Source organism: Crocuta crocuta, unplaced genomic scaffold, assembly GCF_008692635.1.
Source record: "Crocuta crocuta isolate KB4526 unplaced genomic scaffold, BGI_CrCroc_1.0 scaffold317, whole genome shotgun sequence".
Lineage (NCBI taxonomy): Eukaryota > Metazoa > Chordata > Mammalia > Carnivora > Hyaenidae > Crocuta > Crocuta crocuta.
In genome coordinates this window covers 4,163,577-4,179,777 of record NW_027530984.1, presented here as the reverse complement: position 1 = coordinate 4,179,777, position 16,201 = coordinate 4,163,577, and the positions used below count along the sequence as shown (strand labels likewise).

General features: G+C 36.9%; 1 protein-coding gene across 1 annotated transcript in view; it reads left to right on the top strand.

Annotated features, from left to right (window-relative positions):
* The window catches only part of NAV3 (neuron navigator 3), a 256,522-nt gene that overhangs the window by 161,485 nt on the left and 78,836 nt on the right, over positions 1–16,201 (top strand). Inside the window, exons 12-15 of the mRNA XM_077770208.1 lie at positions 338–608; positions 2,038–2,746; positions 4,786–5,274; positions 11,977–12,137. Coding sequence (XP_077626334.1) covers positions 338–608; positions 2,038–2,746; positions 4,786–5,274; positions 11,977–12,137 — 1,630 coding nt within the window. The remainder of the gene's footprint in view (positions 1–337; positions 609–2,037; positions 2,747–4,785; positions 5,275–11,976; positions 12,138–16,201) is intronic.

The following is a 16,201-nucleotide window of genomic DNA, read 5'->3' as shown; positions in this document are numbered from 1 at the left end:
GAATGGATATTAGATAATTAAGTTTTATCTTGTCTTACTTTTCCTTGTTAAATTTGACATAGAAAATTTCTTCCTCTCTGGAGTATTTAATTGGGGTTTTCTGCACATATTTATTCCAACATTCTCTAATATGTGCCAGTGAGAATTGTGTGACTAAAATTAATGAAACTTAAATTCAGAAGACAGAGATAAAAATAGGAGTCTTCGGGATTCTTTTGAAATATAAATCAATGCTGCTTTTTTTTTTTTAACCAGTTATCTGAAAGCACATTGCAGTGCCTATTCACACTTTATAGATTTTTCTGCAAAAAGTTTCTTTGTAACATTTTCCTCATAGCTGAAGACAGATTCAGAGAAACGTTCTACAACAGATGACCCATGGGATGCTACCGAGGAGCTGAAGAAAACAGAAGAGGACTTCGACAGCCATGGGGATGGTGGTGGCAAGTGGAAGGCTGTTTCCTCGGGACTTCCTGAAGACCCCGAGAAGGCAGGGCAGAAAGCCTCACTGTCCATCTCCCAGACAGGTTCCTGGAGAAGAGGCATGTCTGCCCAAGGAGGAGCGTCCTCTAGGCAGAAAGCTGGAGCAAGTACACTCAAGACCCCTGGTAGGCTTGTCATTTCACAGCTGTTATGCAAAAATGTTTTAATTTATAGTTCCCATTCAGTCTTTGTTCTCTTTAATGATAGCTTTATTTTTTAATTAAATTCTATTCTTCTCTGTGTAGTTTTTTGTGTTGTTGTTGTTCATGTAAATTTCACATACTTTGCCACAGAAGTCCACAGGAATGTAACAATCTGGCAGTCTCTAGAGAGCACCATCATAATGTGGGGCTGTTGAGTGTCTATTCTGCCACCGTCAGTGTCTGTTCATGTGCAAATAAAAGAAGTCTCCCTAATAATAAAAATAAGATTTCATTCTTTCTGGGGCGCCCGGGCGGTTCAGTCAGCTAAGCATCCGACTTCGGCTCAGGTCATGATCTCACGGTTCGTGGGTTCTAGCCCCACGTAGGGCTCTGTGCTGACTGCCAGCTCAAAGCCTGGAGCCTATTTCAGAGTCTGTATCTCCCTCTCCTTCTGACCCTCCCCTGCTCATGCTGTCTCTCTCTCTCTCAGAAATAAATAAAACATTAAAAAAACTTTTTAGAAAGATTGCATTCTTTCTGACCTCCTTATGAAAGTTGGGAATATTTATGGAGTGTAATGGTAAGCGTACCTCTAATTTTCACTACCACCACTGAGAAACAAAAGCAGCCACGCCAATCTAATGGGTTGGAATTCTGGAGATTTGAAACATCATTTGTGAATTATATTTTATGAAAGAAAAGAGTGAAAGAATTCTGTCAAATTGTACCATCTTTTTTTTAAGATTCTCTCCCTATTTTTTAAATGGTACCTAACATTATGGGCACCTGGGTGACTCAGTTGGTTAAGCATCTGACTCTTGATGCCTGCTCAGGTCATGATCTCACAGTTTGTGGGTTCAAGCCCCATGTCAGGTTCCATCCTGGCAGCACAGAGCCTGATCGGGATTCTCTCTCTCCCTTTCTCTCTGCCCCATCCCTGTTCATGTTCCCTGTCTCTCTCAAAATAAACAAAGAAAGTTAAAAAATAAAAATGAGATGGTGCCTAATTTTAAATAATGCCACCTGAATTAGTGATTTACCAGGGGTAATATAATCACCTTATATATATATCCAAGTGAATTATTTTTCTGGCACTTAGCTTGATAAGATTAAGTGCTATCCTGATAGAGGAAGAGAATTGTGAGATAGAAGATAATAATAAATTGCAAAACTGTGCGTTTTCAATTTATCTCCTTCATCACTCATCACATTTCCTCTAAGAGCCATGTTTTTATAGCTGTGTACTCAGTCCTCTCAGTATGTTAAAGTTCATGCCTATTTAGATCTATATTGATGTTTAGGAACTGAAGTAGCATAAAGATGTATTCACTTTTTTGCACATCGTTTAAAAAAAGCTATTATGGAATTGAAGTGTGCAGGCATGTAGATTTGTGTATTTCTCATTAATTAGGGAAAACCGATGACGCCAAAGCTTCCGAGAAAGGCAAAACGCCTCTAAAAGGATCATCTCTACAGAGGTCTCCTTCAGATGCAGGAAAAAGCAGCGGAGATGAAGGAAAAAAGCCCCCTTCGGGTATTGGAAGATCAGCCACTCCTGGCTCTTTTGGATTTAAGAAGTCAAGCGGCGTGGGGTCATCTACTATGATCACAAGCAGTGGAGCCACAATTACAAGCGGATCGGCTACGCTGGGTAAAATTCCCAAGTCGGCTGCCATCAGTGGGAAGTCCGGTGCCGGGAGGAAAACCAGTCTGGACGGCTCTCAGAACCAGGACGACGGCGTGCTGCACGTGAGCTCCAAGAACTCCCTGCAGTACCGCAGCCTGCCCCGCCCTTCCAAGTCCAGCGCCAGCGGCATCCCCGGCCGAGGCGGCCACAGGTCCAGCACCAGCAGTATCGATTCCAACGTCAGCAGCAAGTCGGCCGGTGCCACCACCTCGAAGCTCAGAGAACCTACTAAGATCGGGTCGGGGCGCTCGAGTCCCGTCACTGTCAACCAGACAGACAAGGAAAAGGAAAAAGTGGCAGTCTCAGATTCAGAGAGTGTTTCTTTGTCAGGGTCCCCCAAATCCAGCCCCACCTCTGCCAGTGCCTGTGCGACGCAAGGGCTCAGGCAGCCGGGATCCAAGTATCCTGACATTGCCTCACCTACGTTTCGAAGGTAAGAATGTGTAAACTGACGCTGGGCAAGTAGAATACGTTATACCATAGGATCCATGTGAACCGTTTATATAGACATTTGAAATATACGTGTGTCCAAAATATTATATCCTAAGTATATGTACCCTACGTATATATTGTAAGGTATGTATAACCGTAGAATCTTAAAACTATCAAAAAATGGTATTTGTTTTGAGAAATGCTCAAGCTTCCCAGTTCCATTATCGTCTAATATTAGCAAATAAACAGCATTTATAAGAAATTTAAAAGCAGATGGCAGTACCTAGGGGTGGTGATAAAATAAAGTGATCGCTTGTAAAATTTCCATAGATTTCCATCACTCCTTTCCACAATTACAAATAAAACAAAATAGGTCTTTATGACTATTGGTATTCATTTCCAGTGTTTATTATCTTGCTGGCTCTTAATGAGTCAGTGATCATGAACGTAGATGCAATTGTTTTTCTTGTAGAAGATTACATTGGGCAGATTGATGCAGTACCATATCTTGGCAGATTCATGAAAGTCAAGGCATGATATCATGGACAGAATTTGAAAACATTTAGATGTTTCATATAGGGTAACAACTAAGGAATGGGCTAGATTTTCTAGCTTCATCTGCTTTGCTTGATATGACTCTGATAAGCAGCATACCTTAGTTTCTGTACAAAGACTGTCTTTGATATTAAATATGTGAAATTCTGCTGTGAGATATCATTATTTTTAAATACTAATGTGTTTTAAGTGGCAGGAAAGTACATGTGGTTAAAGACGGGATAAATGATTAAACCTCTCTGGGTCTATCCCCTCATCTATGAAATGATAGAGTATGACCTATAGTCTATTTATATACTATTACATTTATAGTCTATTATTATAGTCTATTTATAGTTAAGTATGTTTAATGTTTGTTTTTATTATGATGACCAAAGTAAGAACTTGATAACTGGGAAGTAAAGGGTCTTGAAACATTTACTTTTACATTTCAAGCAATCTCAGTTACATGATTGTTTGAAAAGCTGGAGGTTATATTCCTCAGTAGAAACATTAATTCTGAAAAACTGGCTTTTTGAAATGTTGATTCTCATCGGAAAGAATAATGACTTCTAGTGGGAGTAATTAATTTCTGTTGCTTAAATAAAAGCCAATAGTGCCCTCCAGTGGCCCATTACCTATGAAACAATTTCTCATATTCGTCATAAAATATTTCACTGTAGGAAAGATGGATTTCACTGCAACTTAATTAGTTAGTAATCATTATGCCATTACTTCATATCACTTTATTTCCATATTTACATAAATTCGATTATATCATCTGCTTCATTTACAAAACTAAAATGTTTTCTGAACTGAACTCCAACATCTAAGTTAGCACCAACTGTTTCAAATCTCTGTTATAAATATGTATTTGAATAGCACTGGCAACTGACATAAAACCCTTTGGTCTTTCTTGAGGAAAATACCCACAAACCAACATGTTGCCAACAGTGTCCAATATTGTTTCTAACCAACTGCTCTCTGACAGCCACTCAGGCCACCAGCCATGTAACATAACCTCCTAAACCTTGCCTTAAGCATTCCTTTTAGATTGTGAATAAACTGTTACAAGGAGAAAAAGAAAGAAAGAAAGAAAAAATTTTAAGTGTTACATACCGAATGCGCAGAAGTTGTTTCATTATAATGGTTCTGTAAATAGGTACCAGTAAATGTGCTCAAACTCTCTTTCTTGAAAGATTCTCATGATCACTTAAACTGTGAAAGCCAGGGATTTTCATGTTTGATCTACTTTTGTTTTGCCCATTTCCCCCCACCATGTGGGTGGCCGCCCAGTACCGACTTACCCTTATGGTGATATGAGAGATTTTTTTGGCACAAGATTAAGAAGTTCAAGCTTATAACGTTCTAATAGCACAGAGACAGGAAGTGCTTGGTCGCTCGCAATACCGAAGCACGCTTGGCTCTGTGTTCTGTAACCCTAAATATTAAATGTGGATATCCGTTTCTTGGAACAACTGAAGTTGTTATTTGTTTTTCTTTTAGGTTGTTTGGTGCCAAGGCAGGTGGCAAATCTGCCCCTGCACCTAATACTGAGGGTGTGAAATCCTCCTCAGTAATGCCCAGTCCTAGTACCACTTTAGCGCGGCAAGGCAGTCTGGAGTCACCGTCGTCTGGTACGGGCAGCATGGGCAGTGCTGGTGGGCTGAGTGGCAGCAGCAGCCCTCTCTTCAATAAACCCTCAGACTTAACTACAGACGTTATAAGCTTAAGTCACTCGTTGGCTTCCAGCCCAGCATCGGTTCACTCTTTCACATCAGGTGGTCTCGTGTGGGCTGCCAATCTGAGCAGTTCCTCTGCTGGCAGCAAGGACACTCCGAGTTACCAGTCCATGACTAGCCTCCATACGAGCTCTGAGTCTATTGACCTCCCCCTCAGCCATCATGGCTCCCTGTCTGGACTGACCACAGGCACTCACGAGGTGCAAAGCCTGCTCATGAGAACGGGTAGTGTGAGATCTACTCTCTCAGAAAGGTGAGCTCTCCTAGAGGCATCGATGAAGTCTTCCCCCCTCCTCCCTACGCTGCGCCTACCTTCCTCCCCTAGTAAATTCCCTTGATGTACGTGGGTGTGCCACTCCGCAAAGGAACATAAAATTCAAGGGATATAAGATTAATGGGCCTTTTGTCTGCTCATATTACCATGTACATAGAAGGGGAAAAAGCCATTAAGGATAAGATAATTGTATAATTAAGTTTCTTCATATGAATGCATCCATATATACCAAATAGGCAATTTGAATAAAATGCAAAGCACATATTTATGTATCAGATGATGTCCTCTGAAGACATGTTAACAATTTGGCCTGAGCTCCAAGACAACACAGCTCCTTATGATAATTCAAGTATTTTTAAAGACCGAATTTAAATGGATTCGCCAGTCATGCTCTGAGCAATATGTTAAATTTGTTTTATTAGCACTTCTGTGGGAAAATAGCAAAAGGCTCACTGGGGAATCCTGGCTGAATTGGAGAAAAACGTCAATTGTCAGATAAGAATTCTTAGAGAAAATTAGTAACAGCAGTGATATTTTTAATAGACCCCTTGAGAATAAATCACATTAGAAGGTGTTTCCCATTGGTTTAATGAGATTTTATTTTATTTTTTTTTACTTAAAATAAAGAACATTAGGAGGCAGCCCTTACCTAACATACTTTCCAGAAAGTGTCACTGTTGACCAAAATGCCTTTAGATTCTCTCACACCAAAAATCCTTTCTCAGACATTTGGGTACTGACTCTTTCCCCCCAGCAAAATGCCCTGAAATGGCCACTTTTTTCCCAGATTGACTCAATGTGATTTGTTTCTTGCCACGCCTACAACTTTCAGAAATGGTCTTGGCCACATGTCTTAATTATGTTATTGGTGAAAGTGCTCCTAACCACTGAAAATGTCCTCAGATAGTTTCCTAACCTTTTGTTCAGTCTGTTTCTCATTCTGACATACCACCTCTTTCCAGACTTCCAGCCCTACTCCCAGAATCATGTTTTAAAACGTCAACTAAGGCTCTTGCCTAGACTCTTACTGCTTTGCACTGGATGGCCCTTCATCCAAGAGTTCCCATTGCTCTTCTGTTTCTCTTGTGTAAAATGCTAAACGTTGCTCCTTCCCTCCCACTCTACATCCCAGCCCCCCAACAGGACATGGACAGCCATGCCCATAAGACATCCCCCCGATCAAAGAATTTTAGAACTGAAATATTTATGGTTCATAGTTCCTATGGTGGGCTGCTAATTACAAAATAACACTCTTCTTCATAAATAAATAACTGGGCCAAGAGACACAAGACAAGGAGCTGGGTATAGAGACTAAACTGTAGGCGTTTGCCATCTATATACCTCCTAGTTTTGTCATGATAGATAGTATACATAAAGACCAGCTGTATACACAAAAACATTGTTTTTTGTATGGTTTCGTTTAATTTTCTATCTCAGAAGTTAGGCTTTCTACAGCATCTTAGATTTGAGGTTCTGTACTTTGAGGTGAATGGACATCCTCATATGTCATGTTCAAAACTTTTAACAAGTAAATCAAATTACAGGAAAACCTTGGTTTGTGAGTGGAATTCATTCTGGAAACATCCTTGTAATCCAGAGCACTCATATATCAAGTTGAATTTCAAGAACCATTGGCTCAGTTATGATCATGTGACGTTTGGCATCACATACTACTCATATTGCAAGATTGCAAGACATCACTTAATTATGAAGTTAAAATGTGTTAGAAAGGTTTGCTCATCTTGCAGAATGCTCGCAAAACAAGTTAGTCAAGATCCAAGGTTTACTGTATATTGAAAATCTGTTAAAACAACCTATAGTTTGTATCTTTGATTGTATACTCATATATGAGGATTCCAAATAACACCTTTATAACCAAACTAAGCACACTGCAAATAGGTCATTTTTTATTAATGCAAATCACCCTCCAAAATACTGATTTTTTTAATCATATATATGGCTGCAAAAAATTGACCATTTAGCCATATTTCTCTGGCATTTGGATATTAAAAGTGGTCAAGTAACTATTTGTAACCAAGTAACTCTCAAATCAAACCAGATGATACATTGATTATTATAGATATAAATGCAATGCTAATATTTTACTTTGATATATGTTTTAGCAGTAGCCAATATATGTTTTCACTTAGAAATACACTGGCAAATATGCAGTTACTTATTTTCTCTAAGCAAATCTTTTATTATTGTTGTTGTTCAGTTTTTGAAATAGACCAGTTTTACAAATGGAAATGTCCCAGTATTAAATATATCCAGGTAAACAATTTTTCTAAAATAAATCATAAATAGACTAATTTTATTTGTTTTAATTATTTTAATGTTTATTATCTTTGAGAGAGAGAGAGAGAGAGAGACAGAGCACAAGCAGAGGAAGGGCAGAGAAAGAAGGAGACAGAGAATCTGAAGCAGGCTCCAGGCTCTGAACTGTCAGCACAGAGCCTGACGTTGGGCTCGAATCCACGAACTATGAGTTGATGACCCGAGTCGAAGTCGGATGCTCAACCAACCTAGCCACCGAGGCATCCCAAATAGACTAATTTTAAATAAATTCATATTTTGCCCTTGATTTTTAGGGAAATGTACTGATGAATATTAAATTTGAAAAATAAAATACTTTCATTGGTATAATATGTGATATAAATATTAATTAGTTCCTCCTAGTAAATTACTGAATCAAAATAACTTTTGATATGACAGGTTGTACTTTTCCTTTCTTGAGAACAAAACTACAGGCAGTAGCAATTTATTCTAATCCTCTAAAGTGCATTCAAGAAAATTTATGATCTGTTGAAGAGAAAATTAGATCCTATCAGAGATCCTGGCATAATTCTAACTAAGCAGGCAGCAGAATGTTGGGAACTCTAAGGAAACCAAAGAGCCACCTGAGAGAAAGTGTGCTAAAGTAGAAATATTTAAGATGAAGTAATTAGAGTGATATGATAGAGATGTATAGAAGTTCATGGCTTAACTGTTTATCTACAATTTCAAATATTTTATTGATATATTCATATCTCAGTGTTATTGAACCAATCGTTTCTTTGTTTAAATTCCTCTTCATTAAAATATCATAAAATAATAAATAATAACAAAAAGCTCTTCAGTGATTTTTCCCGCTAGCTGCCCCAGATCATTGATGGCCCTGGCACCACAACCAGTTCACGGTTACTTTGGTTAGCTTGTTTTGTTCCTTGTAACGTAATCAAACTTTAAAAATAATTTTGGGGCACCTGGGTGGCTCAGTCAGTTGAGTATCCAACTTGGGCACAGGTGGTGATCTCACAGTTTATGAGTTTGAGACCCATATTGAGCTCTCTGCTGTCAGCACAGAGCCCACTTTGGATCCTCTGTCCCCCTCTCTCTGTGCCCCTCCCCTGCTCATGCGCTCTCTCTCTCTCTCTCAAAAATAAATACACATTTAAAAAATAATTTAAAGTTATAACCACCTTTACAAGTTGCTGGCTTATTACATATCAGATGGAACAACCTTGCCTGCACCATTCTGCACAGCATCTATCGCCTTTAAATAAAGAGTAGCTGACCTCCTCAGACTGCTGGCTGAAACCCCCACTTCCCTAGTTCCCACCGCCTGCTGGCCCTACAAGCAGCGAGTTTGGGACCTCTCGGGACCTCTCAGGATATGTGGGAAGGGTCTGCATTATAAACCAGTACTATCCAGATTCAAACAGATGTTTCTACTTAAAGTATTAACTTCTACTGGTAAATTTAAATTCATTTTTCTGACTTTTCTTTCATTAAATTTAAATTTCATTAAATTTCATTTTTTTCATCTCTGAGTGATAGAAATGTATACATTTTATATAATTGATAATATTGGCAAACAATGCCTATTTTCAATTTCCTCTGTGATGGTAAGCTTTAATAAATTTGCCCACATGAAAAAGGTCGTCTTTAAAATGGCTGAGGCCATATTAATGCTTTAGCACAGCCGTAGTTCATATTTACAGGTTATTCATATTTGTTCAATATGATTCCTTTTTGTTTGCCTATCCACACTATTCAAAAACTTCTGTAGTCAAAATATACACTAGAACTGGCCTCTGCATAATTGAGTAATTACCTTATGTGGAAATTCCCTATAAATAAAGTCCTATAATGTCTTTGGTGGCTTTCTACTGCAGTGCTAAATAACGGAGTACCCATAGAAGAAAACATTTTAGCTTTGATTTTGAGTAATTGATTTTTAAGTCGGTGTTTGCATTTGTGTTATATCATCACCATCATGCATATCCTGTGTATTTAATGTTGATCATTGGAAGTTTTACTGGAAGAGAGCTGTTATTCTTCAAATTCAAATTAATTTTATTTTTCGGTTATCCACATGCCAGATTTTATAACAGAAATCCCTAGACTTGTCCCACTTAACTGTTGACACACTCTTCTATTTTTAGAGAGGCCATTTCTCATTTTCTCCAGACACATCCTTTCATCCCGTTCTATGACCAATTGAGAATTCTTTAAAATAGAGACTGATACAATGTAGAGCCTCTGAAATGCCTAATTTATAATTTCCAAAAGATTGCATCATTTCATTCAATATTTAAATAAATGGTGCCAAAAACATGACATTTCAGGCAGATATTTATTATATATTATTTTTCTTCTCTTGTATGCAAATGAAATAACTTGCGTTTGTTTTTCATAAAAATCATCTGAATACAAAAAGTAAATATCGAGTGGTTTTGACCTCTCCTCTGTCCATTAGAAGTGGTCGCTTTAACTTAGGCAGAGCATATCTATCTGATTTACACACATGACTCTCCTGCATTTGAAATCACAGTGAAAGTCTAGTCAGTTGCACAGGGAAGAAAAAATACCATAGGAGGAAGTAAATAGACTCTCCCAGGGGATAATGTTAATATCATGTAACCTACCTGCTCATAATCCTGTCACTAAATTAGCCTCGAATGTGTTACAACAATGGATATCTGGTCACCTTTAGTTGGACTTTTCCAATAAGTTAAACATTAGATGTGTGTTACAGAAATTTTATTTGGTGTAGTTTAGTGAACCATTTTTTGTTGGATGTGTAATTTTGAGGTTTTTGTTTACATTATGTCCTTAGGGGTTTTCTTTGTTTTAACAGCATGCAGCTTGACAGAAATACACTACCCAAAAAGGGACTAAGGTATATATTTCTCTCAGCACAATTGCTGCCTTTCATTGTTGTTATGTAAACTCTGTGTGCTGTCTCTCTCCTGCTTTCCTTCTTTGTTTGCAATGAAGTTTCTGCCTTTGAGGATGGCATCACTTTTAATCCTTATGTTTTCTCTGGCCTGAGGACTTGGTGAGATAAGCCTCAGTTAGAGATACCTGTAGAGCTCAAGACTCAGTAAATTAAATCCAATGTAAATACCATTATTTGGGGGGCAGCAACTTTTGGTAGATTTCAGAACTTAACTTCTGTAAGTTAAAAAAAAGTTAACTTCCCTAATTTTGCATCTTGGAGGCATATGCTTGCAAAACCTCAACCCATATAGTCTACAGATGTGGCCAGTTAATGTTGAAAGGTTGAAGGATGCTCTAATTTGAATCAAAGAAAATATATTTTCATCATCCGAGGACAAATACTGATTCATTAAGGTATGAATTTTTAATGAATCCTTTTGGTAGAAACTCAAGAGTTTTCTGTTTTCCAGGAGTGCTGGTCAGTTTAGATATGAATTATTCCAGTATTCATAATAATCTCAAAGTAATCATTCAGCTCATCATAAAAAGTAAAATGAAAATTTAACCCATGGCCATCCTTTACTGTACACTTTTACCTGAAGAGAGGATATAAAATGAACTACGAAAAGAAGTATAACACGCATGAACACAATGAGTTGATGATTCTTTGATGCTAAGAATTTACTTACTCTGGTGAAAATGAGCACTGGCCAAATAGGTCTTTCCCTGTTATCTTGTTTTTCTCTCCAGTCCCCGAATAATAGCAAACAGCTCATAATTAATTATTCCATTTCAAGATTTTGCTTCAGAAATTTATTTTCCACTAAAGTGAGCCCAGTTTTTTTTTCCTTTTTGGAAAAAAAAAAAAACAAAAAACTAGACATGATGNCATTTCAAGATTTTGCTTCAGAAATTTATTTTCCACTAAAGTGAGCCCAGTTTTTTTTTCCTTTTTGGGAAAAAAAAACAAAAAACTAGACATGATATAAAGTGGCATTTTAATGAAATAAATGTTTATTTTAATGTTTTTTCTTTTGTTTTTCCCCAGAAAAAGTTGTGTCAATTTGTGTACCGTTTCCTGTGCTTTTCTGTAACCACCACTTCAGTTCTCTTGGCTTTTGGCCTACCACTGTCTGCCATATTTAGTCCGTGCTTCATCTTCTTCACATCCTTCCAAGCACTGTGCTTTTGGGTCCTTCTCAATTAACTTGGCTGGCTGCTCATTGCTTATGATTTTCAACCCCATATCTCACAGAAGCATAATTTTCCTTTCAAAATCCTTTATTTTTTTTTTCCTGTGAGATTCAAACAGATGGTGTCAGATCATCTGGAAGAACTAAGCAATTATAATTAGATTCAATCTGTTGGAGAATGTTGTTCAGTCTGAATAGTAAGCTCCTCTCAATTGTTTTCTTGTCCCGGTATTGCCTTGCCCTTGTAGATGTGCTTAAGTGTCTTAGCTCTGCTGTTTTGCAGATATACCCCATCGTCTCGGCAGGCCAACCAAGAAGAAGGCAAAGAGTGGCTGCGCTCCCATTCCACAGGAGGGCTTCAGGATGCTGGCAACCAGTCACCTCTGCTCTCCCCTTCTGCCATGTCATCTTCTGCAACAGGAAAATACCACTTTTCCAACTTGGGTAAAATATTCTAAACCCAATTTCATTGTGTTGCTTTCACCACCTACTCCACAGGAGTCCTTGAATTGTTCACTTAAAGATAAGACAAAGACACCTCAACAGTACCTTTTATTTGTGTGCTGGCTTACTATTCACAAAATACTTCCCAAATGTTATGCAGGTTATTGCTCATGACAATAACTTGACATAGGTACTACTCCTGTTACTTTACAGTCTAGGTCNAAAGAAGTATTTTCCAAAAAAAAAAAAAAAAAAAAAAAAAAAAAAGATAGAAAGAAAGAAAACAGGAAAAAAGAAGTCTCCCAGCTCATCATGGGCACAGGCAGTAGTGATTCCAGAACACCTGGCTTCAAGCCTGTGGAGTTTTCTCAGCGTCCTCTTAAAAATCAGTAAAACGGCTCCTTATTTTTTTAATGTTTTTTAAAATCCTTAAAACAGTTTCTCATACTTTTGTAGAAAAACATAATATATGAATAGAAAGAAAAAAAAACATAAATCCATGACTCTAAGGCCACTTCTTTAAAAGGGATCAAAATTAATACCATTTTAAAGCTAAAACTGTCCTTTAAATGAACATGACAATTACCTGTGAACATTTTTGGACAAGTGCAGTGAAATAACATAATTTAACCATTGGGTTACTTTGTACTTAGCACTGTTTGTATGAATTATAGAATCATTTGTGTAAATGTCACAGAAAACATTGGGAAGAGTGATAAAATAAATAAAGAAGACTAAACATGCCAGTTATAATTTGACAGAGCCAATGCTCTTAAAAATAGACTTCTGTTCTATAAAATTATATATAAAGTAATCTTAGTATTTCTCATTCTTTTTGCTTCAAAAATCTTTTTCTAATAACAGACCCACCAGTTTTCCAAATTCTTCAATAGTTTGTACTTTTCAACCTTTTCAGTCCTTTTAGGACAACAAAGCTATTTCTCTTCTCTTGTAACTCCTCCTGCTACACAGAATAAACCTTGGCGATGAAAAATCATTATGGTTTGGTTCCATATGACCTAATGAAATCCTATAAGACACAAAGTTTTTGTTGCTACACATACATTCCTACACAATGATGTGACTGCTTTACCTCATAACGGCAAAGTATGGTATAGCTTTTACTTACTTTGAATTGTAATTATAACACATAGCAAGAAGCTTAAAACTTTAACTTCAGAAAATGAATTGAAAAGATTTTTCATGGAATCCTAGGAATATGAAATAAACTCTAATTTTATGCAACAAACCCAAACCACATGGAATGCAGTTTGCTAGGTATCTTATGTCTTCTACCATTCTTTTCAATACCTGATATTAATGTGAGTAATTGAATCCTTACCCCTTTCATTTCTCATTCATATTATTCTGATTAAATCCATCTATTTCATTACTATTTGGGGGACAAAAAACCCTCACCATTTACTATTTCTGACCTTGACAGTCATTTAACCACAATTTTTCCAACTGTGAAATGGATCCATAATACCTAGGTTTTATGAGGGACCAGTTTATTGTATACCAATACTGAGGAGAGTATAAGACTTGATAGACTCTGCTACCTCATCATATTTATTGGAAAGCATGCCTTATGTTATCAGAGACTATAGCTGTAGGTTTCAAATTGATCTTACTGCCTCTCCTCTGGTATTCAACATCTTCACCCATTGAGGCTTATGAAGGAAAACCTTCCTATACCTGACAACGTATTATGCAAAACAGTGGGTATTATTAAAATAATCATAAGTAAAAGTTGTTTTACCATTAAATTTATAAAAATACATCAAATGGATTTTTTTAACTTGAATATGGGTGCCATTGTCCTGCGTTCTGCTTTGGTCATCATTTGTTTTCAATTAGATCATTACCTCTTTCGAATGATCAGCAAGGAATTACTGCTACCATTCAGCATTTGCAATGTCTGTGTTTTCTTTATCTTTCCCACCTATTAAAATATGTTAATACATAAAGGTTTTAGAAATGTTGTTGTAAAAAATCACATCTAACAAACAGAAATTTAAGAGAACTGCAGTTACATCATTATATGCAGAGTAGCAGAAGCTATCACCAAAAGCTATCCAGAAGCTATTGTTTGTGTGTAATTCCCAGCATGTATGATACTTATAATAGAAACTCTTTGACTCAAGAGAGCAAATCAGAATATAATTTATGTAAGCAAAATGCATCTTTGGATGCAACTTTATTTACTCTTGATCATTGTCCTTGCAACGCATCTCATAACCTGGTGAGACTCATTGTCATCTTGCCGCGAGTGACGATTACTCAGCTTGATTTTTCACCTTGCTGCAGGGTTAGCATGTAGAAGCGTTACTATCAGCCTCTCACCTATATATTTGTTGGACCCTTTTGCACACAGAGGACTGTTTAAACAACTTTGTATGGGAAGTTTCTATGCTTTTGCTTCCAAGGATTCTTCCACCTTGAATGCCCTCTATTTCCCTCTCCATATTCACCTTTCAAGCTATTTAGAATTAACCCCCTTTCTTCTGTCCTCATGAAAGCACAGATTCTGAGAGATGGGACACATCTACGTCTGATTCAATTATTCATCTTTTAGTTACATTCTTATGACATCTCTAGCTTCGTGTCTAAACCCACCCGTGACAGAAACTACCTAAATGTAGATATATCTCACTTTTGAAGTTCTTCCTTTAAAAGATCAAATAAAATTTTCTTAACTCTCTAACTAGTTTCTAGAGTCCCAGACTCCACAAAATAACTTAAAATTAGCATTCATATGAATATTCTTATTTTCAAATAGTATCATAAACCCACTAGCTAATATGTCAAGATATAGTAGCAAAGTCAAGGAGGGACTTTGAGGTATTTAAAAACCCACTCCATATTTCTGTTAGTTCCACTCTCCTCAAATCACCACTAATTTACATTTAATTTAATTTTAAAAAGTGGCTTTGCCCCAAAATATAATTTAAGACAAAGTCATTGGGCCGCTTTTCTCTAACATATTGTCATATCTGCATCTCTCCTACTTAGAAATTTGGATGTGTCTCCTGGTTTTGAATGGGTTTTAGAGGCCATTTATTCTGCCCTTTTTTAACATTTATAATTTGTGAAGAAACTGAAGGGTAGGAATTGGGATATTTGCCTGAAGCAAATGGAAAGCAAGACCACCACTAGAAGACTTGTGCTAGTTTGTGTCCCATTATAGAAATTCTCTTTTCTGTTATATTTTTGTCTTCTATTTTCTAATTTTTCTTGGTTTATTCACATATTAACTTTACCTNCATTGATCCTTCCATTCAACCACAGCACCATAAAAGCAGACCTGTCATAGATTTTAACTTAATTGAACATTCTTAAGTAGCATGTAGGTACAGGTCTAATGGATACACTTTTATTAAAAGAGTTTGTAAAGGCAAATTAGTCACCTTAAAATTCACCCTAATCCTCATTCCTATTTCTTGGATGAGTTAAGTCATATGTTTGGAAATTATAGAAGGATAATTTACCTGGATAGCTCTGCAGCCATTATGGTAAGAATTATGCAAAGCCAAATAGTGAATGAGATATCTTTCTAACTGCTAGATATATACTGACAGAATACATTTATAAATGTGTTAAATATTTCATTCATTTAGCAAAGAGACAATTCATGCTGTGAACATAGAATAGGATGATTTACTCCAATCCAGGTACTTTAAACATAAATACTCAGTTCTAGAATGTTCTTCAGTGTATCTATTAGCAGTCAGTCAGCAATCAGATTGAATTAGTAACTGCTGGTTAAAAAATTTCTCTCTCCACCCCCCTTCCTTTCTCCTTCCGCTCACTCCTCGTCTTCTCTCTCCTTGCCCCCTCTGCTTTCTTCCCTTCATTCCTACAGATTGCACACTTTGCAAATCCATAGTTTCTTTCACGTTTTATTGTATATAATATGAACTCACAGATATAAATCTGTCTTGTATTTCTTTCCTTTTTCTTGTCCTTTTTTCAATCCAGTCCACAACTGTTCTGTCACAGGGTTGTTCAGTATTAATTCATCAATATCTATTAAATATTCAGCATAGGGCCTGGAAAATAGA